This window comes from Mercenaria mercenaria, chromosome 5 (genome assembly GCF_021730395.1).
Source record: "Mercenaria mercenaria strain notata chromosome 5, MADL_Memer_1, whole genome shotgun sequence".
NCBI lineage: Eukaryota > Metazoa > Mollusca > Bivalvia > Venerida > Veneridae > Mercenaria > Mercenaria mercenaria.
Window position 1 is genome coordinate 83,169,005 of NC_069365.1, and position 24,011 is coordinate 83,193,015.

Here is a 24,011-nt window from a genome sequence, read left to right on the forward strand (position 1 = left end):
TGTGAACAAAACCAGGTAAAAACTCCTAAGGCAGCTAAACGTAAATTCTTCTTTTTTCTTAAAAATTATTTCTTCAGAACACAAGGCTAAAAGCATTTTGAAAATCAGCTGAAAATACGTAACCTTGAATCAACTCTAAACTATATTTCTCAGAGACATGGTACATGTATACAAAATAGTCATTAATAATGAGGCAAAAATAGCTTCATACACTATTTTCAGGTTATCTTTGTTTTGTATACACTGTTACAAAACATATCATTTCAGGTGTATCTGGTGTATCAGAACTATCTATGATCCCTCATATTAAAACATCAGAGACAACAGTCTAGAACATTCATAACTAATTATTAGGGTTTACTTTATCATAAATACCCATGAAAACAGCAATTAACTTCTTTATTTACAAGTTATTTTTCATCTAACTTGGCAATATTCCCTGAATTCTGTTTTGACAACTGTACACATTTGCAATTCAAAGGAAAAGTTGTCTGTTGTAAGGTATTTTTGTACCTGGAGCCCTGATTAAGTATTAGTAATGTCTAACCGAGTTTTAAACTTACCTATGTACACTGAACTGCATAATCTATATTAAAGGGTCATAATGACATTGTTTATCATGTGGCTGCCACATTTTAGTTATGAACTGTCATAAAATATTTATTTCTTTTTTGTTAAATCCTATTTTTGATAATTGTTTTCTTAAATCTTTGTCAATTGTTTGAATACTGATGAACTTACTATAAGAATCTATAACAGAATTCACTATTTTTAATTACCTCCCTTTATCGTTCTGTCTGTATCATGTGCATTATCGAATACAGTGCTTTTTCTAACCATGTAATTATGCATACTGTCTATTTTGAAGCTGCTTTATCTGTATTTAACACAAAATCAAAAGCCTTTAATGGAACTTTAAGTGAAAACAGGAACTGATCTGGGGAAGTTCGTCAGGTACTTGTAGAACTCAGGTAAGCCAAGATCAACTGACCATATTATATAACTATACACTGTTGAAAAATGGTATTAAACTCCCATCCTCTGAATCAATACACTACAATAAAACTCTTAAAGAGCACCACTAAGAAATTTCCATACGAATTCCTGTCATACTCCCATCATGCAATGTGGCATTCTTCAGACATAAATGTAGCTTAATATGAACATGGCTTTCCATAAAAAAAAACAGAGAATTGTGAAATTGCATACGGATTATAAGTACTTTGCAGATTGTCATCACAGATCGAGTACTTCAACAGAAATAGACACACTTTGCTTAAAATCCAAGCAATTCACTTTTGGTCTAAAAGGCCTAAGTAATCACAAATATGCAGATTTACAATGAGAATACTTGAAATAACATAAAATATAGAATGAACAAGAGCTGTCCATAAGACAGCATGCTCGACTTTTCTCAGTGCTTGACTCTGAATTACAGCTTTGCCAGCAAAAGCTTTATAAAACTTTAACCAAAATATTCTAAGTTAAAAAGGGGCATAACTCTGTCAAAATTCAAATCAGAGATATGGGGATTGTTTCTCCTGGTGTAGACTTTGATAGTTAATAACTATTTTAAGTTTCAAGTCAATAGCTTTGATAGTAACAGAGATATTTGACTTTATCAAAAACTTTAACCAACAGCGATGCCTGGTTGAGTGAAATAGCTCTACTTTTTCTTTGAAAAGTCAAGCTAAAAAGTCTATCATTTACTTCCTAGGATCTCAGATTAATGTAAGATACCCTGACAATCTCATTTACTTTTGGCACAGTCCTGGGTCAGGATGATAAATGTCAGAAAAGTACTCTTTTCTCGACAAGCAACAGGAATTTAAATGCCTGCTGAGAAGTGTTTCATTGCTTGCAATGACAAGAACTGTCTGTTAAAGGTTGGTGGCTTTTAATACATTCATAGACTGTTCATGGTCCTTCCATTTGCAAGTATAGTATCTTCATAATGTTAAACTACTTCCCTTCATAGTTATAGCACGATTAACTTCTCTTACTGCCAAATGAAAATACAGCCATATATTTGAAAGATTTTACAGAACTGAAAATTCAGTGTCTACAAATGAAAAGGTAATGAATTAGATCAATCAGACTAGTAGCTAGTCTGATACATCCACAGATTGTTCTACCAGATAAACAACATTTTCCAACAGTCTTCCAGTTAAATAATTTAATATGGCAGTCAGATGAATGATTTTACACCTTAACTTAATTTATCATCTTGGAAAACATCTCAAGATATCCTGTCATGAAGTCCCAGTATCTCTTTTATTTTTGGCAAAGTTTTTGGTGATAAACGTCAGAAAATTACCCATTTCTCTACAGTCATTGAGAACAAGGAAACTTGCTGAGTAGAGATCTAACTGCCTGTAACAATGACGCAATACTTTTTACATGCCAACTCTAAGTGCTACCAGGTTTATTCTTTTTCTAAGTCTTTCAAATTTATACATGACTGTCAATTAACTTAATTTAAGGGTGTAACAATGTACCATTGGACAGTTTATCGAATTTGTTGGGTCTCTGTATGGTTTATGATTCAATGCATGCCCCCGAATGGTATGGTATGGCACGGCCTATTTCCATTCCCCGATTCAAGGGAAGTAAAAATCAATGAATTTAAATCGCCATTTATTCAAAAGTATAGACTCATTTTTGTTTCAAGACCGTCGAAAAAGACGCCATTCAGACAACAGTTAAAAATTCAAAAACATGCCGGTACTGTTATAATGACATGTCATGTAGTACAAGTAATACATCCAATATGGAAACCATCATCTGGACATTTTTTACATAATTATCTGATTGTTGTTGTCCGAGGAAAAATGATACAACTGACAAGGGAACAAGTTCATCTACGACTGGTGCAACATGCCAGTTACGACTCCAGGTCATAAATTCAGTGAAATTGCCCTTTGCTTCTTCATGAACACTTGCTTAAAGTCCATAAGTCATTTTATGGCAGTTGACATGTGACCATTTATTGCAGTTGAAACATTTTAAAAACTTTACACTGAATGTAGCTATATTATCTGATTCTTAGATGTAACCAAGGGATCAATTTCAATGTCTTGCCAAGTTGAAATAAAGTTTAAATGGTTTATACTGTCTTTTCATCTAAAATTATGTACGAAACAGAGCTTTACAAGAGCTACGCCAAGCAAGGCAATATACGCCTGAAGGTGACAGGATACTAAAGATTAAGAAACTAAATGAATTTCTTTTTTTCTGAGGGGGGTAAATAGGACGGAGGGGATGTAATGCAGATTATTGCAGTCTGCACATCGTCTTGTCACAACCTGCCTATATTCTAAGTTTCAAGTCAATACCTTTAATACTTTTTTAAGCTATGCTCTGGCCACAAAATATAATTGGCAGATTTGACCTTGCTGTAACCTTGACCTCTGAGCTACCACCCTAGTTCATGCACTCTGCATATCATTACATTGCAACCTACCTACATCCCAAGTCGGAAGTCAATACTTAAATGGTTACTAAGTAATGCTCTGGACACGAAATATGACAGACAAATTTTATATTTTAGCTCAGTTTGTGACCCTGACCTTTGACCTACAGAGCCAGTTCAAGTGCTCTGCACATCATCTCAGCGCCAACTACCTATAAATATGCAAAGTTAAAAGTAAATACCTTTAATGGTTATAAAATTATGTTCTGGACATGAAATATGACAGACTGACAGACAGACGAACGTGCCATCACAATACATCCGTTTTTTCCAAAAAAGTCGTATAAAAGTTGTATCATGGCCACTGCATTTCAATGAGTAGAATGATCATCTAATATATCTGTTAATAACTCCCAAACTTTGCAAAGTTAAAGGCAAAAGAAAGAATAATTTTTGTAGAAGACTGTATGGTTTAATACAGTAGTTATCTTTCCTGTTACAAAATAAAGAAATTCCCCTGAAAATTAATATCTACACCTATAAATCTTCGTACAAATGGTAATCAAGTTTGTTTTTTTCCAAACAATGTTGATATACAGAAAGCTTTAAAGAATTTCCCCCTGACTTTTTTGGATGCATGTTGCAATGTAATTGTGAAATTAGACTACGAAAATTTAAATACTTACAGCATTTTTTCAAATTCTATTTCTATTCAATATTTTAATAAACGATCAAAATCAAGTAAAGTCAGCTATGACAGCCAAATTTCAATTCAAAATTTATCCAAACAACTTCAACCTGTACAAATATTTGTTACTACATCCACTCCATGCACTGAAAATTAGCAAAATTCAAAACTTCAGGCACTGGGGTACCCTTTTTAAACAGTGAAGGCCACTGAAGGGGTTAAGGTAACACGGCATCTCTATGTGCTTTGAAAGGACCTCTGAACCATTATTTTAACCATGTCCGAATAATGCCTTGCCAATATCAAACAGTGAATTATTGCAATTTGAATCATTGAGTTCTATAGAGCTTTTAACCAATCCTACTTTTAAGAATAATAACTGAACTAAAACCAATTAAATCTTACTCCCAGTAATTTGCCGATACCCATTTAAAGTTTGGTGGACTGAGATAGTTGTAATAAACTTGTAATAAAGTATTCTGCTCAAAGAAACAATACCATGGAAATCAGCTTGATTAGAACCTAGGGCCTTCACTCTGTATGAAAACATCTTAGCCTTCTAGGCCCAGGTGTCCACAAAATTGAAAACTTCTGCTGCAATATACAATGTTCCTTGATGAAAGAACTTGTACAAACTTATAACATGAAAATATTCGTACCTGCAAATCTGTTTTCAGCCATTTCAGATCATGTCTTGGCTGGGGACGTAACCTTGTTTCATATGTCCAACTCATTGTAGATTGATTATAGATTTTCTTACTCAATCATCTCCCTGGAAGAAATGGTACATTTTAAAAATATTCTGATGAACAAACTAGATAATAGGGTTGGATTTTACAACTAACAATTATACTGCAATATTTCATAACATTTTGGTCTGCATTGCAGTATGTATGATGTATGTAATTTTTAGACTACAAGATACATTTTACTTTGACAGGAATACAAATGTACAGTTTTTTTTCTTTTTTTCTAGCTTGATGTTATCAGCTAAAAGTAGACCTTGGTTTGTGTCAACAGAAATGTTTTTGTTTTTTTTTTTGTTGGGTTTAACGTCGCACCGACACAATTATAGGTCATATGGCAACTTTCCAGCTTTCATCACAAGTGGGTACCTGGGTAAAACCATTGACCTTCCGATAGCTAGCTGGATGGCTTCCTCACATGAAGAATTCAACGCCCGGAGTGAGGCTCGAACCCACATTGGTGAGGGGCAAGTGATACGAAGTCAGTGAACTTAACCACTCAGCCACGGAGGCCCCAGTCAACAGAAATGACATAAAATCAGCAATCATTGTGTAAATTAATCTTTAGCCTGCTGGCAGCAAGTGATTCTGCCTTTGCAGCCAGTGCTGACAAAGATAAGCCTGCATGTCTGTGCAAGCTGATCATGGTCTGCACTTTTTGCCATTCAATTGATAAATTTTCTGTGAACACCCCTTTGAATAATAAATGGTACTGCCCAGATTGAAAGACCGACCAGTCCATTTTAGAAATTTACCAGGATGAAGGTTAATATAGTTCTTGTTTTGTTTGTAGCCATGAAATTATCTCAAAAATAAGCAACAAAAGGAATGTTAAAACTTGGACATTGTTTGTTTGCTGTTGTTTATACTTATAATATAAGGACATCTTGAAAATTATTTTCAGAAATTGAATGCAACAAATATTACATGAAATGTGATTAAAGTATTTCTTCGGGAAAAAAATAATCTAAATTCTTGGTCAAGTGTCAGTTGTATGTACATACCAATATTTAGCAGTCACTGGATAAATAGGATAGATACAGTTTGATCTTAAAACAGTCATTCTATGTGCATCACTTTTAAACATTTTAGCAAACTATTAAGGTAACAAAAACAACATTGTACTGGTATTTAAAAGCTGCAGAACATAGATACTACCTTCTGTAGCAGATTGATTATTAATGATATCCTAAGTTTACATAAAATATAATTATGATAATTAAGTAGTCTTTGTTTTAATGGCATGATTGTACTTTATGGATATATTTCCAAAGAAAAAACAAACTCTTCTGAAAATGATCAAATTTATCTGTTAAACTTTTTAAATATTTTCTACATTTCATGACCTTCATGACTTCATAGCACAACTAAGTAATAGTAAATAGTATCTAATAGTATATGTTTATTTATTGTGTGTTTAATAATTTTCTCAATATCTGAATTTTATAACAAGAGGGCCAAGATGGCCCTAGGTCGCTCACCTAAGAAACACTCCATAACAGTGTAAAACATGTTTGACCTAGTGATTTCATGGAAACAAATATTCTGACCAATTTTCATTAAGATTGGACCAAAAAATTGGTCTCTTGCGATAAAACAAGCATTTTCTTAGATATGACCTAGTTTTTGACCCTAGATGACCCATGTTCAAACTCGACCTAGATTTTATCAAGGCAATCATTCTGACCAAAATTCATGAAGATCAACTGAAAAATACAGCCTCTATCACATACAGAAGTTTTTTCTTTGATTTGACCAAGTGACCTAGTTTTTGACCTCAGATGACCCATATTCAAATTCGACCTAGATTTCATTAAGGCAATCAACTTGACCAAATTTCATAAATATCAACTGAAAAAAACAGTCTCTATCGCATACACAAGATTTTTCTTTAATTTGACCTAGTGACCTAGTTTTTGACCTCCGATGACCCATATTCAAAACCGACCTAGTTTTCATCAAGGCAATCACTCTGACCAAATTTCATGAAGATCAATTGAAAAATACATCCTCTATTGCATACACAATGTTTTTCTTCGATTTGACCTAGTGACCTAGTTTTTGACCCCAGATGACCCATTTTCGAAATCAGCCTAGATTTTATCAAGGCAATCATTCTGGCTAAATTTCATGAAGATCAGTTGAAAAATACAGCCTCTATTGCATACACAAGGTTTTTCTTTGATTTGACCTAGTGACCTAGTTTTTGACCCCAGATGACCCATTTTCGAACTTGGTCTAAATTTCATCAAGGCAATCATTCTGACTAAAATTCATGAAGATCAATTGAAAAATACAGCCTCTATCGCATACACAAGGTTTTTACGTGATATGACCTAGTGACCTAGTTTTTGACCCCAGATGACCCATTTTCGAACTCGGCCTAGATTTCATCAAGGTTATCATTCTGACCAAAATTCATGAAGATCAATTGAAAAATACCGCCTCTATCGCATACACAAGGCTTTTCTTTGATTTGACCTAGTGACCTAGTTTTTGACCCGAGATGACCCATTTTCGAACTCGGCCTAGATTTCATCAAGGCAATCATTCTGACCAAAATTCATGAAGATCAATTGAAAAATACAGCCTGTATCGCATACACAAGGTTTTTCTTTGATGTGACCTAGTGACCTAGTTTTTGACCCGAGATGACCCATTTTCGAACTCAGCCTAGATTTCATCAAGGTTATCATTCTGACCAATATTCATGAAGAAGAATTGAAAAATACAGCCTCTATCGCATACACAAAGTTTTTCTTTGATTTGACCTAGTGACCTAGTTTTTGACCCGAGATGACCCATTTTCGAACTCGGCCTAGATTTCATCAAGGTTATCATTCTGACCTATATTCATGAAGATTAATTGAAAAATACCATCTCTATCGCATACACAAGGTTTTTCTTTGATTTGACCTAGTGACCTAGTTTTTGATCCGAGATGACACATTTTCGAACTCGGCCTAGATTTCATCAAAGTTATCATTCTGACCAATATTCATGAAGATTAAATGAAAAATACAGCCTCTATCGCATACACAAGGTTTTTCTTTGATTTGACCTAGTGACCTAGTTTTTGACCCGAGATGACCCATTTTCGAACTCGGCCTAGATTTCATCAAGGTTATCATTCTGACCAATATTCATGAAGATTAATTGAAAAATACAGCCTCTATCGCATACACAAGCTAAATGTTGACAGACGACGGACGACGGACGACAGACGCCGGACATCGAGCGATCAGAAAAACTCACCTGAGCATTGCTCAGGTGAGCTAAAAAGACCAACAGTTGACCTAAAAGGTGTTTCTGATTTTGTACCAGTACTGACTTGTTTCTCCTCATTCCCTGACAACTTCTCCATATGAATCAGAAGTGGAAGAAAATTTGGTATTGGTATTTGTTCAAATTAGCATGTAGAACATAAATAATCGGCTTTTCGTGGAAACCAAACACAACCTCTCAATTTCCCATAAAATGCTCTACAATCTGTCCTGTAATCAATATTCAATATGAATACTGAATATGGTATTTTATGAGAGGAGACTATAATTTATCTATAAAAAACAGATGATACAAATGACACTATTTTTTTTTGGTGGTTTTAAATATATTGCAAGTGGATGGAAACAGAAGTATTTTTTATCCTTAATCCCAAGAAAAACATGATCATGAATTCAATAAATTACTATGGTAACTAGCTCTCTGTTTGTCATTATGGAAGCTTTTTTTATCAAATTGGTGTTTTTCTCAGGAATGAAGAATTAAAATATTAAATATATGCTTTTCTTTCGTATTTTAGACTCCGAGCGTGCTCATAAATTGTTAAATTCAGATTTACTGCTTGAATAAATACCGGTAACGACGACTGACCGAAATTGCTGTTAAACTTCTCCAACTTGAGTGACAGCAATATTTCTAAAAAAAAAATTAACAAACAAAACTTTATAACAATGAATCATACCTTTTCCCACACAATCACCGTATATACCAGTAATACAGCAGAACATAGTACATCATGTATATTGATTATCGGACATCTAGCCACTTCCAAAAATTGATGTACACATACTTTGCCAGTTCTTGCTACCATAACTTAACCGACTCTATTTTAATTTTCGAATGGTCGTGTCCATTAACTTATGGCGTAACCTGTGTCAAACAGAAACATCTGCACACTGACTCTCATGAGAAACTGATTATGTCATGCAAAGTTAAGAGCACAAGGTTATTTTTGAAAATCAACAGGGGTGTAAAATTCCACTCGCCCGCTCGCATTGGCGAGTTAAAGTCTGAGTAGGACGAGTGGACCTCGCTGTATACTCGACCGATCGGGCGAGTGGTTTTTAAGTCCTTACTTTACCAAAATTCAGAAATTACATTCCAAAACATCAACAAACTTTGAGATGGTTCAGTCGCTACCTGGTTTGACTGGAATTTACCCGCGAATCGTAAAGATATCAAAACGTCATGTGGGTAATTTTCCATTCCACAAGCACGTGCGACCTATCGTAATATCTAATTTACATCGACACGTACACAAAAACCGTGCGTAGTGCATTCATTTTTTAACATTTTCGCTTCAAGTTTTCAGCACCTCTTGAGACATAATACTATTTGAATTCTATAATGATTTTAATAAGATATCGACAGAAATGTAGGCAAAATTCTATAAAAACGGTCGAATTTTCATATAATCATTTGTAAAAATTCAAACAGCGCGATCTTAGTTACTTATTTCTTTCTAAAAGTAAATAAATGATGAATACTCTAGACATAAAATTCAGACTTTTGACCAGAAAGTACAAAAAAAACAGAATAAAAAAATCTTAAATAATGAAAAAGCGGCAGCAATTACAATTCATGGAGTAAAACGATTTTTGGCAAACAGATTTCTGTTAGTGCGGCAGAATAGAGTTACGGGTGACCTCGTGAACGTAAATAGAAATGCGATTTTAAAATAAAGCAATGTGATGTCACTGCGGTTTTTAATAAGTTTTAAATGAATCTTTGTACATGTATTTTTTGACCAACAATTTAAAAGTTTTTCTTGTCAAACAATAATGTAAATTCCTTGAGAGCAAATAGGCCACAGAGGTAGGATATCCACTATAGTAACTATCATTTGAGACATTTACCTTTTATACGGGATATAGCACATTCGCTTTTGATAACAAATTAAAGAAGAAACTTTTTATTGATTTCTATTTCTCAGCAATTTTAAGAACCAATGCGGTACGATCAGACAGTGATGTGTCACATGGCGCGAAAACATGACGTAATGCCATGACAATCTCGAGCAAAAATACCGCTTTGATCTCCACTTCAGATGTCAAGATACTGACACACTTCTTTTAGCTCTTTGAGGGGGTGTAAATTGATCATGAAAACAAGGTCAATTACTTAGTTTATCAACTGAATAATTACTGATAATCTTTAACGTTTTTTTTCTCTCTTTCAACACGGGTGGATGGACGATGATTATTGTGTCCAAATTTTTAGACACTTAAAAATTCAAAATAAATATTTTTCGGGAAAATTTCTATACTATTGTACATAATACTCCTTTCATAAAAGTGACAGTATTAAAAATGTCAATTATTAGGGCGAGTGGCTGTGCACTAAGGGCGAGTAGATAATACTGGCTACTAGCCCTGCAGGGCGAGTGGTGTGAAAAAAAAATTTACACCCCTGATCAAGATCAAAATTTTGTATATATATGAAATTTATTGAATCACAAATGTAACCATTTTCAACAAAGTTCATGAAAAATTTACCCGAGGTTTAAATTCACAAAAAAGATCAATAAATAAAGATTATATACGGCCTTTGTGTTTTAAAAATGAAAACACTATTCTGATCAGGTCTCAACTGCAAGGGTGGGCAAATATTGCAAGCAGCAATCTGAAATTTGTGTATATAACTTGCGTTCAGAATTTGTTGCATGGTTTATTTTCAGTGATTTTTTTAAAAAAATTGTGAATGGGTCCGGTACCAGAAAAATTAGAATTAGCGTCATTTTTCTCAAAATTGTGAATTTTTCCCCCCTTAATTGTGAATTTTTTACCCAAACGCAGTTATGAATAATGTTCAAGTGTCGATAATACAGGGTGACGAACGTAACAAATCTTGACAAATCAGACACTTTTCCTCGCAAAAGTCGATAACAAACTTCTTTAAAGTTTTTCTACTATTTTTAGAGAATTTCACACCAACTGTGAATGGGTCTGGCAGACCCAATTTGAAAATTGTGAAAGACCATTTGCAATTGTGAATGTGTCCGATATTCGGTACCACTTATATTATAAGGAAAAAATCCCTGATTTTATGTCAGATCGAAAGAAAAATGGATTAGAAATATTTAAAGTAAAACGCGAGTCCATGGCATTTCATTTGAGGAAATTAAAGCTTGACAGATTTCTGGCACAATTTCTGGTTAGGTTTCAATACAGGATTCATTTCAGTTCTGAGATCCAAAACAGCATAAACATCTCTGAGCTTAGTCCTTTACATAAGACCTGACATAACATATTTTTACATTTTGAAGTCTGTCAGTTACAATGCATACTGAAAATTAAATGTTAAATAATGAAATAATGAATGTCAAAGGTAAAACAGGGCCGTCGCCGGATTCGAAAAAGTGGTCCGGCCATGGGACCGCGAGTGCCAAAGGCAGGGTAGGGGTTAGTGCATGAGAGGGGAGGGGGGATATTCCCCTCTCTTAAGGGGCGTTGTGGGGGTCTCCCCCGAGAAAATTTTAAGATTTAGGATGCCAGTAAGTGCGTTTTTCTTGCACCTTGAAAGCATATTCGGTTAAGATTTTCAGTCAATTCAAGAATAACTATTCAACATTTGCCCAATTTTAGCAGATTGCTGTAAATGTTGATGTATTTCAGTTTCTGAGTGTCAGCCAAGACATAGAAAACAACTATTTCAACACCTCTGTGAGTGTCATCACACGATGGCATCAAATTTAATGCAACGGCTAAGTCTGATAGTGATACAGATATCCCCTCTATATTTTTTTTTCATTTCATTTTTTGTTTCTTTTTTAGCCCAAATAATCAGAAGAAATTAGCTTTCGGTTAGTTTTGTTTTATTACGCCGCGAAAAACACAATTGTTTCCAATTTTTTAAACAAACAGCATGATTTTTTTTTATTTAAACAATAATTATAGATTATAAAAGAAATCGTCCTTTAAATCATACCGGATTAAAGATCCATAAGAAAATCGTTTAAGATTAATTCCATATGTGTGACACGAAGTGTGCCGAAGTTGTTTTCACACCTGCGGGCAATCATGGCAGATACTGCTCGCTGTAGATAATTACATTAACAAGGCAATATTTCGGCACTTTTAATCAAAGCAAAAGATGAAATTTAATGCGAAAAAAACTGGTATGGCCAATTTACGGCGGATTCTATTCTTGGCCAAAAAAATGGTTTGGCCAAAAAAGTGGTTTGGCCATGGCCGGACCGGCCAGACCATCCGCGACAGCCTTGTATTTGTTGTAAAATGAGCATGTACACGTCTAATATTTTGGACTACTCTGAGCTGAAATTTTTCAGCTAATACTATACCTGGTACTATATACTAGAACTTGCACATCTACATGATGATGTGTACAATCATACATGATAACCTGGAACAACTGATACGGGGACTGGAAACCGGCATTTATCTTATCTTATGCTGTCGTCCAATAGAAGCGTATGCCGTAGGTTATTCTGCTATTACTCAAACACTTACGCCTTACAGTTTAACTCGTCCTTTCAGTGAAAATCTGGGAATGCATTTGTTGAATTTTTTGTTGAAAACAAAAGTTCTATCATGAAATTATTGCCTGCATCTGTTTTTAAATGGAAAATATCTACATTAATGTTACTTTTTGCCCTGTGAAAATGGCTAAATCTAGACTTGTCTTACCCAGAGAGAAAGATGTCGTTTTTTACATGATATTTGCCTTGTTGATTCAGAGTATTTAGAACATAAAAATTAGGACATAGTTTAATGAAAATAGCAAGTAAAAACTGTAAACTGTTGCTTGAAAATATTTGTTTATGATATTGCTCTGTTCTTCACCATTAAATGCGTGTTAAACCTAGATGATTTTCTGCAGTTTTATCTAAAAGTTCGGAATACTAAATGTAACTTCGTTGTCGGCCTTTTTATAAAAAATTTTTTGTTATTTTAATTTAAATACATTGTATTTTTCACACATCAGTTTTAAGATTAAATTTATTAAACTAATTTTTGGAGTTTAAACAACAGTTTCGTTTGAAACATTCCCTACATTCAAGAAGAATGTTTGTTTCTGTATGTAGAAATCTGACATTATAAACAATAATTATAATTATGGCTCTACAAGATTAAGAAAAGTGTCAGCTTTCTGTTATTTTCCATTTTTTTTTTATTCAAATCCAACAAAAATCGGCCCTTTGATAAAGGTTTGAAGTTACGTGGTAAAATATTTCTTCAGGGAAGTGAGCTCGAGTTAATTCATAATAATTAAGCTTATCACCACATGCAGTCGCATGCTGTTTTTGCTTCAGAATCCCTTTAGATCAATCTCTGATCATCTAATTATCGCCACTTAACATGTGACTGGTAAACCCTTTGAACAACAACAACAACAACAACAACAACATTTATTAGCATAATCGACATATATATGCCTTTGGCTAATGAACAGTATACAGTTCTTTCAAATCATGCGTATAAATAATTTGTAATCAAGATTTCAAACCCTTAACAAATAAATTTCCTTCAAATATTTACATATATTCCATTGGACTTTTTTCTTAGCAGATGACAACAAATTGTCAAACATTTTCAGATTTGGCCACGATGTTTTTGGCAAATATTTTGAACGTAAGATTTTATATTTAGGACAAGTCAATAACACATGATACTCAGATTCTATAACATTTAAATTACAATTTTGACATATTCTTTGATCCCTAGCTATACCACTATACCTTCCAGTTTCAATAGCTAAGCAATGTGAAGACATTCTAAAACGCCTGAGTAATTTTCTTAAGTTATCATTATCAACATTTGTGAGATATGGTTCAAACATAAACAGCGTTTTAAATCTTGAATAATATTTTAGTTTTGGCATGTTTGTAATACTACCATGCCATTCCTGTATAAACTGGTCTCTTAACCGTTTTTGTAGCATTGGAAAATAGTTAATATTTGGCGCTATATGGTTCCATAAATATCCATATCCTAATTGTTCTAAAAGAGTTTTAACATATTTGGGCCAGTTTGAACATCGGGGAGAATTGACATTGTTACATTGGTCTCTAAAAATATCAGTCATGATAGAATCTGGATTATTTACAAGCGTTAATCAATATTTTAGAACTCTCTCTTTACACAGTATTGAGAGAGGATACCTTCCAAGTTCCCCCAACACTGCCATATTTGGGGTTTGCATTTTTACACTGAGTATCCTTTTACAAAATTTCATATGAATTCTATCTAAGCAACTTGTATCGTATACGCCCCATACTTCAGCACAATATAATAAAATTGGTTCAACCATACGATCAAAGAGTGTCAATTTAGTCTTAACATCAAATTTTAACCTAGAAAATAGTGAATATAGACCATTAACAGCTTTAAGTGCTTGATCAGACAGTGCCTTAATAGCTTCAGATAAAGCTCCATTACAATTAAATTTCACACCAAGATAGCAAAAAGAGTTCACAGTTTCCACTGGTGTATCATTAATGTACCACTGAAAATCAATATTCTGTTTTCTTTTTCTAAAAATACATATTTTCGTTTTATCAATATTTATCTTAAGCCCCCATTTAACAGAGTAAATATACAAGCTATCTAGCTGTGCCTGGAGACTCTTCTGGTCGGTAGTAAATAGTACCATATCGTCTGCAAACATCAACAAATAAATAGAAAGCTGTTGCAAGTCGTACTCTGTTAATGAGTTAAAATCAAGGTTTGCTGTGATGTTATTTACGAAGAGTATAAAAAGTATTGGCGAGAGTGGTTCCCCTTGTTTTAAGCCAAGCGAAACCTCGAAAAAATCTGAAACATTTGAAAAAACCTTAACACAAGCTGATACACTAAACTAAATACGCTGAAAAATAAGTGTTATAGCTCCATGATTAACATGAGGTAATATGCTAATTACACGCTAATCGATAGTGGCGAAAACAAAATATCGATCGCTAACGACTGGTCGATATTTACAGGTATGGACCAGCATGCCCACTCATTTTTAAAGTTGAGGGTACATGTACCCCCTGCTTTTGCAAAATAGGGGTACACTTCAAAATTTGGGGGTACACTACATGGCAGATCTGAAAATTTTCTATTTAACTACTGAAATTTGTATACTACGTTGTTTTTTTTTTGTTTTTTTTTATATATATACAGAACTCTCGTGGGTGGGGTATAACAGATGAGATAATTTTAGAAAAAGTAAAATGTTTTTCCAAAGTTAAGATAGGAAATTCTGAATCAAAAGACCCCTCCCTATATTATACTAAATATAAATATGTTTTCAGCAAGGTTCATGTATTCCCAATTTCGTGAACGGAACACGATTCGTCCGAAATAACATACAGTCAACTGAAGTCTGGTAAAATTCGTCCATCAATAATAAATGCCCAAACTATTATAGAACTGCAATGTGTATCAAAATTGCAGTTAAATATCGAAAAATAAAATACTGTTAACCTTTTGCTGTGTTTCTTAAAGCTAAAATGCCTTTTTGCGTTTCGTATCCATTCTTTTTTTGCACACGACCCGTGTGACGTCCGACTAAAACATTTACCAAACCCCTCCATACAGCTGACAATTACGCCGAGAATTCGGTGATGGAAACGAAATTATAACGTTCGTGGACCGGATCTGCGTTTTAGACCATACCAAACAATTGGCAAGTGCGCGATGAAATAAACAGCGATTTGGCAGCTGAACTGGAGTTCCGAATCTCTGCGTGCATGTACCCCCAACAAGTGATTTTTATGCGTGCATTTGATATTTTGTACGTGATTCACGTACTGCAGTGCGTGAATGGGCATGCTGATGGACGACAGCATAATACAGATAAATGTATTGATTTATACGGAGTTTCTACTCCCCGTATTAGACCTTCCTGATGATAACACATTGGAAGCGAAAGGTAAGTCGTTACCACTATCCATATATTTTTTGTCATATCCTGATATTTTGACTGGTACGAATTTTCAATAGAGCGAATACTCGTAATGCGTTGTTTGCCTAAACATGCCAATTCTCAATCTGGTTATCAAAGTCACTTATTAAACAACAAGCCTACTTTTGCTATATGATGTACTGATGCTTTACCTTCTCGTTAGTTTTCACAAAATTCAGTTTGTTTTGGTGCAAGATCATTTTCCCATAAATTTTTTCAAGGGAGATAATTCCACCGAGTCTTTGACTGGTTCGCTGTTTTTTATTGTTAGTGAAAACCAACAACGGGAAACGAAAAATGTCTTTGGCTCCCCAGCGGTACTTAGTGGGGCTGGATGAACTGAAAATATATCATTAAAAAAGCCATACTGCACAACATAGTATAAACATAGAATACCTATTACTGTATTAATGACCACTTATCCTGCTACTATTTGTGGCAAAGTGTAAAATCCGGCCGTCCTTTCTATCCAGTAAAGAATTTATTGAAAAATCCGGCCGTACTGCAGTACCCATTTATTTCTTAATTTATTGATCAAATTTAATAAAATTGGTATCAAATGAAAGCTTAGGTTATGTATTTGCTAGATATAAAACTTAAAATAAGTTTTTATGCTGAGAAAGTACGGAGAATATACATATAATATCGACTCATTTTCTGGCTATACGCTTTCATTTTTTTAGAATGAAAACTACGGCCGTCCTATTTATTTCTCCAAATAAGATATATATATCGCAATAAATGTAATATCATTTGAAAGAATACCTTCTTTACTTTACATATGTGGCATTTGAATGTTAGTATTGCAAATATTAATTAAGTTGTGCGACGTCAAACTTTTATAAATATTACAACTGACTCTATTCCGCAGTACAAAAAAACAAAAATACGGTCATACTTTATAAACTTCTAATTCTTTATAAACCTTATTTATTTTGATGGCACGTGAAAGAGTATGTTACGAAGTTTCTAAAAATGTTAAGTTTGTATAAATCGATCAATTTCAACAGAAGTTATACTTGTTCAAAGATATATGTTTTTTCCGCCATTGTTATTACTGCATGCTGTATATAGCTACGATGACAAGGAACTTCTTATGTTTAAGTCATATTATTATGAATAAAGTTATGTTCAGTTAAAAAAATAATTCTGTTCTAGTGTTTCCATTTATTGAAAATTTGAAGTGTTGTAGTTCTTTATAATATGAGAAACAAACTGAGAAGTATTGTAAATAATAGATAGAACAAAATAAAATGTAAATAATATATAGAAGACTAAGAAGAATCAAGGTAATACAATAATCACCGTATATAATTAACGTAATTTTACTCGCAGTTTTAACATCATTTTAAATAACAGTGTTTTGTAAAAGTATCATGACAATAACTGTTATAGATCTAAGCTCTTTTAATTGTGTCTTATACAGTATTATCACATGATGTTTGGAAATACCGGCAATTATCTCTGTATAATTATCTGTCTTTAACATACTGACTATCAATATATCAAACAACATGCTTTAAAACGGAAGCAGTTGTTAATAAAGATCAAAAGGTATCGTCGTGAAAAACTTTGTTTGTGAACAAGAAAAACTTGTTACAATCAGGTAATATTTTATATATAAATCTGTAAATTCTGTTCCTGTATCTCATTCCATACATGTATCTTCTATAACTTTGCTTATTGCCATAAATTGTGATATCGAATATTTTGTTGGATATAATTTATTGTGCTAGTGTTAATTTCCTTGATATTAATTGCGTGAAAAAAATTGTTCATAAAGAATTGTGTTGTGTTTGTGCTATTGTGTTTGTGCTTGTGCTGAATAAACGTGATTATGGCTCTCGTGATAGGACATAGCCAGGTCAAGTATATGAGTGAGTACTTGTGGCCAGAGACTTATTCCGTGTTTGCGTATCCGGGAGCTAAAACACAAGAGTTCATGGTCAAGGACTACATATATGAAGTGGCACAGTATTTTTCGGTAAGTGTCTTGTTTAAAATATTAATTTATTTTGTACTAAGTGATGAAAATCTAATAACTGATACAACGCATTTTTTTCTGATTGACCAGTTAAAAAAGTTAAGCATAAAGCACATTGACTTTGATATATCAAAGAAACCGTTCTTAATATTTGTTAAACTGATTAATTTTTTTCTGATATGAAATACCCAAATCCTATAAACTTGTTAGCACCCTTGATTAGGTGTTGATTAATCACCGTCCATCAGACTGAGCGGCTGTCGGCACGTGTTTAGTTGATTGGATTATCACACCAATCATGATACATCATAATACTGTTCCAGTCACATAATAATAGCTACGTATAATGAAACGATCGGATTTAAAATAAGTTCTTTTTTTAATTAGTGATTAATTTATTGAATTATGCACCATGTTATGCCGCAGATGTTACCTGTCCTTGTTAAAAAGTAATGTATTTTGCAAATATTTATTAAATTTATAGAACATAATGGAACTGCATAATTCATGCAACTATTGGTAAATTTAGATTTTGTCATCTTTTAAAGGTTGCTCGTTTTCATTTTTTTTATTTCTCTCGGGTCACAATACATGACAACATGAGGTATAACGTAATATTCCTAAACAGGTGAGACAACAAAAAGGCATAGAAACAAAAATCGGTTTCGTGTACAATAGTAGATAATAAAAACATGATTATTGACTCGTAAAATATATGTTACATCTGACATAAGATATGTTCCTTTAAACATAAATTGTTAATATGGACATAAGATTCCTGTAATTATCTCCCGAGGTCTCTGACTTTAAACGTGAGTTCATAACTCAATTATAGAAAATTAATGAAGTAATATATGTGATAAAAACGAAATCGGTTATGAGAGTCACTATCTGTTTCAATGTGATTTCTTTCAACAACAAAGAGCGCGTTTCTTTGAGGAATCGCAGTCTAATAGACAAAACGTATCATTTAAAATGTTACTGTCATCTGAAAACACGCACATTCTTAAACCATTGTGTAAATTTCTAGGAACCATAAAGAATGAATTTCGCTAAAATGTCTGTTTTAGCAAAGCACCAATTCCACCACCGATTCATCTTACTCGATACCATTGTTATAATGTTTATTTGGTTTATTAACCGTCAGCTAATATTATTTTTTATGTATGTAACCGCCAGCATTTAACTGCAGTTTAATATTTATCTGCTGCTAATTGAAAGTAATCTAAACGATGGATAAATTTCTGTTGTTAAGGCAATGTATCTATTATCCATGATGTTCATGGTTTTTAACTCGTAAAATGGATCTTTTTTTTAATTCAGTTCCATTGACATTCTTTTTCACAAACAAATTGTACGTTTTTAGGTAAACTCAAAGTACATTGTACTTAAATTTTTTTTTTTCCTTTAGATAACATTGTACATGTTGACTATATTGTAAATTATTTTCCAAATCGTTTATAGGTAAACTCAGAGTATATTTACTTACAAAAATTTCTTCTAAAATCCACTTCAACTTTTACATTGTATAATTTTTATTATGTTGACTATATATGTTGACTATATTTAGTTTGACCTTTACTATAATTAGAACAGAACTACATTCAGTTATTTATTTAGAACTAATTTCGGAAAACCAATTTGATCACGAGCGTAGCTGATTCAATATTGTATGTCTCTCCCCCCCCCCCCCCCTTCTAAGAATAACGTACTTTCTTGTTATAGTTATCATATAATTTCTTTCTAAAATTATGAAATTTATATCTATCTTGTTCCAGCACCACTGTCAGTATATTATAAAGACAATGTGTTTTCTTTTATGCCCTTGCTGTATATGTATATGTACCAGGGTTGAAATAAAAGAATAGTTGAGTTGAGTTGAATTGTAAAAACATATTTGTTTGCAGACTATTGTTTTGGTCGTTGGGGCACATGATGTTGGTAGAAAGACTCCCGATGTAATAGCCGAGGAGATCCTGTGCGTTTGTGAACAGATACACATATTACCCTATACTCGTTATATTTTCCAATATGTCGGCGTAGCCCAAAGCCGGCATTAATATATGGGTTCGTCTGTGTGGACGTAAGGACAAAGTCTGCAAATGTAAATATCAAAGATATTTAATAATAAGTAAATGCATGTAATGCATAAACAGAACGTTGCATACAATGATCTAATGACAAGTGCAACAAAGCATTGCATTTCTTATTAAAACAATACAATGACTGACTAAAACAAGTAAACAACTCCAGACTAAGGTGACCCAAATCCGTGTATTGAACTAACGTAGAAAAATACCTAAATGTATAGCTGCCTTTATACATATGTATTTAATAATTAATAAGTGCTGCTATTTGGTATTCTTATAACAGATAATCAAAAGGTTGAGATAATGTACTAACCTGCAAATGTAAATATCAAAGATATTTAATAATAAGTAAATGCATGTAATGCATAAACAGAACGTTGCATACAATGATCTAATGACAAGTGCAACAAAGCATTGCATTTGTCACCTGAGCACAATAGGCAACGTCATGGGTGAATAGTTAATATAGGTTAGTAACTAACAGTATAGGACGGAATGGGATAACGGTACAGTAGGTAGGATTATAGTGGATAGGATTATAGGAATATGACTGAATAAGGTGCTATGTAGCATAAAAGAAAATAAAAAACACGGGTATGGTGGAAATAGTATATTTATATTTTACGGCCCGCTTGTAATTAAACACATTAAGCTTCAGCCCTATAACAAATACAATTTAATAAATGTTATTGATCAAATTTAACTGTTGTTCGTATTGTCTGCTGATCTTCACTGCTGAAGTTTGATTTGACATTGTTCCATTTATCCTTGCCAGTTCTCATAGGAAACTATCCAGTGCTATTTATCATATCAAAGGAATCCATAAGGTACACATATCAGAAACATTAAATTATAATTGCCTACAGCCCGCAGTTTAGTTTAACAAAGTCGTGCGATTAAACTGACGCACAATGAACAATATTCACTGCCACACATAAATGGGCCTGCAGACAAGTCTTAAAAATGTTGGTAAACTGCTTAAGAAAATATAAGATGGTTCATATGTTTGAAAGTTATATAATGATAATCGCAGTTGTAAAATAGGGTGAAAAAATAGCTGTGAGAAATTGATACTGCCATTCTAACTCATTTGTGAAAAAATTAAATGAGTATTGCAAAGGCATTAGAGATATGATAGATCATATCTTTACATATTTATAAACTACAGAATTTAATCTTTCAAATCATGAATAGATAATTGTCAAATTTAAAGTTATGAGAAAAAGAACAAGGATGGCCGTGTTTTCCGACTTACGGAAACTGATGGTGACAACGGGAAAAAATCAGCTATTTTCAAATCGGTATTAACAAGTCATTTGCAGTCGGATGCTATAAATCTTTACATATTTGTAATCTGCATAATGTCAGCTTTCAAAATACATATATTTCATTGCAAAATATAACGTAATTAGAAAAAAAAGTAGGGATGGCCGTATTTTATCACCTTCTGAATTCTGTTTTGATTACAGTAAAAAAAAACTAAATTTCAAAATAATATTTTAAATTCGTTTAAGGTCGGATTATTAACTTCTTTACATATTCTTAAACTGCATCACGTCAGCTTTACAATGATGTATAAATTATTGATATATGTAAACAAATGAAGAAATAAATAGGGGCGGCCGGATTTTCCGTCAAAATCTATCCTGATGACCGGGGATGGCCGGATTATACACACTCCCCTATTTGTGGTCCTTAGTTCCTTCTTACAGTAGAGGTCGAAGGCTAAGTGGTAAATTATTATTCTGAATACAATTTAAATTAATTGACCAGATGATAAATACCCCAGGGTTGAGCGGCCGACACCTTAACCACTAGACCACCGCTCCCCATAGTTCCATGTGAATTAAATAATATCACCAATACAGAGTTAGTATCTGGTAAATGAATCAGTGATAGCGCGAGTACAGTGTTAGTTCCAGGCGAATTATATATTGGTATCACTGATACAGGGTAAGTCTCAGGTAAATTAGTGATAGCACTAGTACAAGGTTAATCTCAGGTTAGTAAAACAATGATACCACTTAAAAGGTAAGACCTAGGGATCAGTGATGGCACAAATACAAGTAAATCCCGGGTAAATACAACAATAATATCACTACTAGTACAAAATTAGTCCAAGATAAATAAAACAATGATATCTTTAATACAAGGTTAATAATTTAGTGATATCACTAGTGCAAAGTAAGTCCAGTTCAGTGAGTTGGCATCCCCCACCGAACAGGATAAAGGTTTTACATTTCGCTATTGAATTTCAGTTTTTGAAAGCTACTCATTCTAAATAATTGATAATAAACAATTTTTATGTATTTAGTAACAATGACCTTGACCTAAGGTACCTAAATTGAAACAAAAAATTGGTGTCCATGAAAGATACCTATTTACTAGACATGGTCTGCTTACCTCATTCCTAACTGAAGTTATCGTAAGAAAACCACTGTTCTGTTTTAAGTAACAATGATCTTGACTTTGACCTAAGTAACCCAAAATACCTTTAAAAACATGGTCTCCATGCAAGCTGCCTAAATTCCATGTTTGGATGCAATACCATTTTCCTTACTGAAGTTATTGCGCAGATTTTTTTTCTGTTTTTAGTAACAGCAACCTTGACCTTGACCCCAGTGACCAGAATGGATACTGTACATCAGTTTCTACAAAAGCTATTTTTGACTAAGCTTGGTTGCAATATCCCATAGCAAAAAAATGGACCTTAAAATGATATTAAATTTGCAAAGAAAATGCCATATAAAGTAAGCATTATATAAGTACTAAGGGCAATAACTCAGGTGTTCTTGAAGCAATTTCACTGAATCTTGAAGGACCACATTTCCCAATTATGATCAACATTGTTACGATGTTTTATTGAAATCCTTCAAACCATGTCTGAGATATGACTTCGGATGGACAGAAAAGGGAATAAAACACTTTGTGATATATGATCAATACATAAGTACAAAGAGCCATACATCTCGTTTGCTTTGATGTGGGAAATAAAATTTTGCTATCTTTTTTTAATCTATATGCGTGCGGCTCAATTCTTCAATCTCATGACACCTTTGATGTGGGTGTTGAAAAGATCTAGCCTAACTGTTTATTCTATATGTTCGTTTTAATAGTTCGCTTGGAAGCAGTGGTCTAGTAGTTTACTAGTAGTAAATTATTACGTCAGAATTACTGACATGGTCCTTTGCAATTATATATATAGTACATGTATAGTGTTTTTATTCAATTTTTGTCCGTCTGGAGTCAGTTCTCATAACTGGTTTGTAGCTCTTCAATAAAACTAGGTAGGAATGTTAACTGCTATAACGAAATGCCGCACTGCAAGTTTTAGATGCGTTGCGTGTGGAAAACAAGATTTATGGTTCTTTGAACTTGTATACATTTGTATACAGTACATAATTGTATACAGTTTGCACACTGGCCTTTCAATCCTGAGGTTGGGGGCTCGATCCCCGGCAGCTACTCGGGAATTTTCAGGAACGCTTTTCAGTGTTTCCCACCCAACTAGAGGTGTACTGGTCAGGAACCCAGGCAATCCTTGCGTGTATCAGTGCTATACACTGGGCACGTTAAAGAACCAGACTGTCTATTCGCAACGAGCTAGGCTAAGTTAGCCAGACAAGCCTGTATCTGATTCTTGAATTCTCTGTCACGGGGGCTTTGTCTCACTCTGTCCCTCTGGTCAGATCGCTCTGTGTCTGTACTAGTAGAGGATGAATTATGCGCCATGTGTAGCTGCCTTTGAACTATGTAAAGCGCCTTTGAACGTGAAATTGATCATGAAAAGGGCGCTATATAAATCTGGTATAATAATAATAATAATAATAATAATCATTTCTTCACTATGTAAGGAACGTTTGAACTGACAACATCTATAAAACAGCAAAAATAGTTGACA

At 33.5% G+C, this 24,011-nt stretch overlaps 1 protein-coding gene across 1 annotated transcript in view; it reads right to left on the reverse strand.

Annotated features, from left to right (window-relative positions):
• Window positions 1-16,283, reverse strand: part of LOC123558580 (E3 ubiquitin-protein ligase HERC2-like) — a 197,919-nt gene extending 181,636 nt beyond the window's left edge. The window contains exons 1-2 of the mRNA XM_053544141.1: window positions 16,189-16,283; window positions 4,760-4,872 (exon numbers count right to left, since the gene is read on the reverse strand). Of these exons, the coding sequence (XP_053400116.1) occupies window positions 4,760-4,834 (75 nt within the window). The 5' untranslated portion in view covers window positions 4,835-4,872; window positions 16,189-16,283. The remainder of the gene's footprint in view (window positions 1-4,759; window positions 4,873-16,188) is intronic.
• Window positions 16,284-24,011: the final 7,728 nt, after the last annotated feature.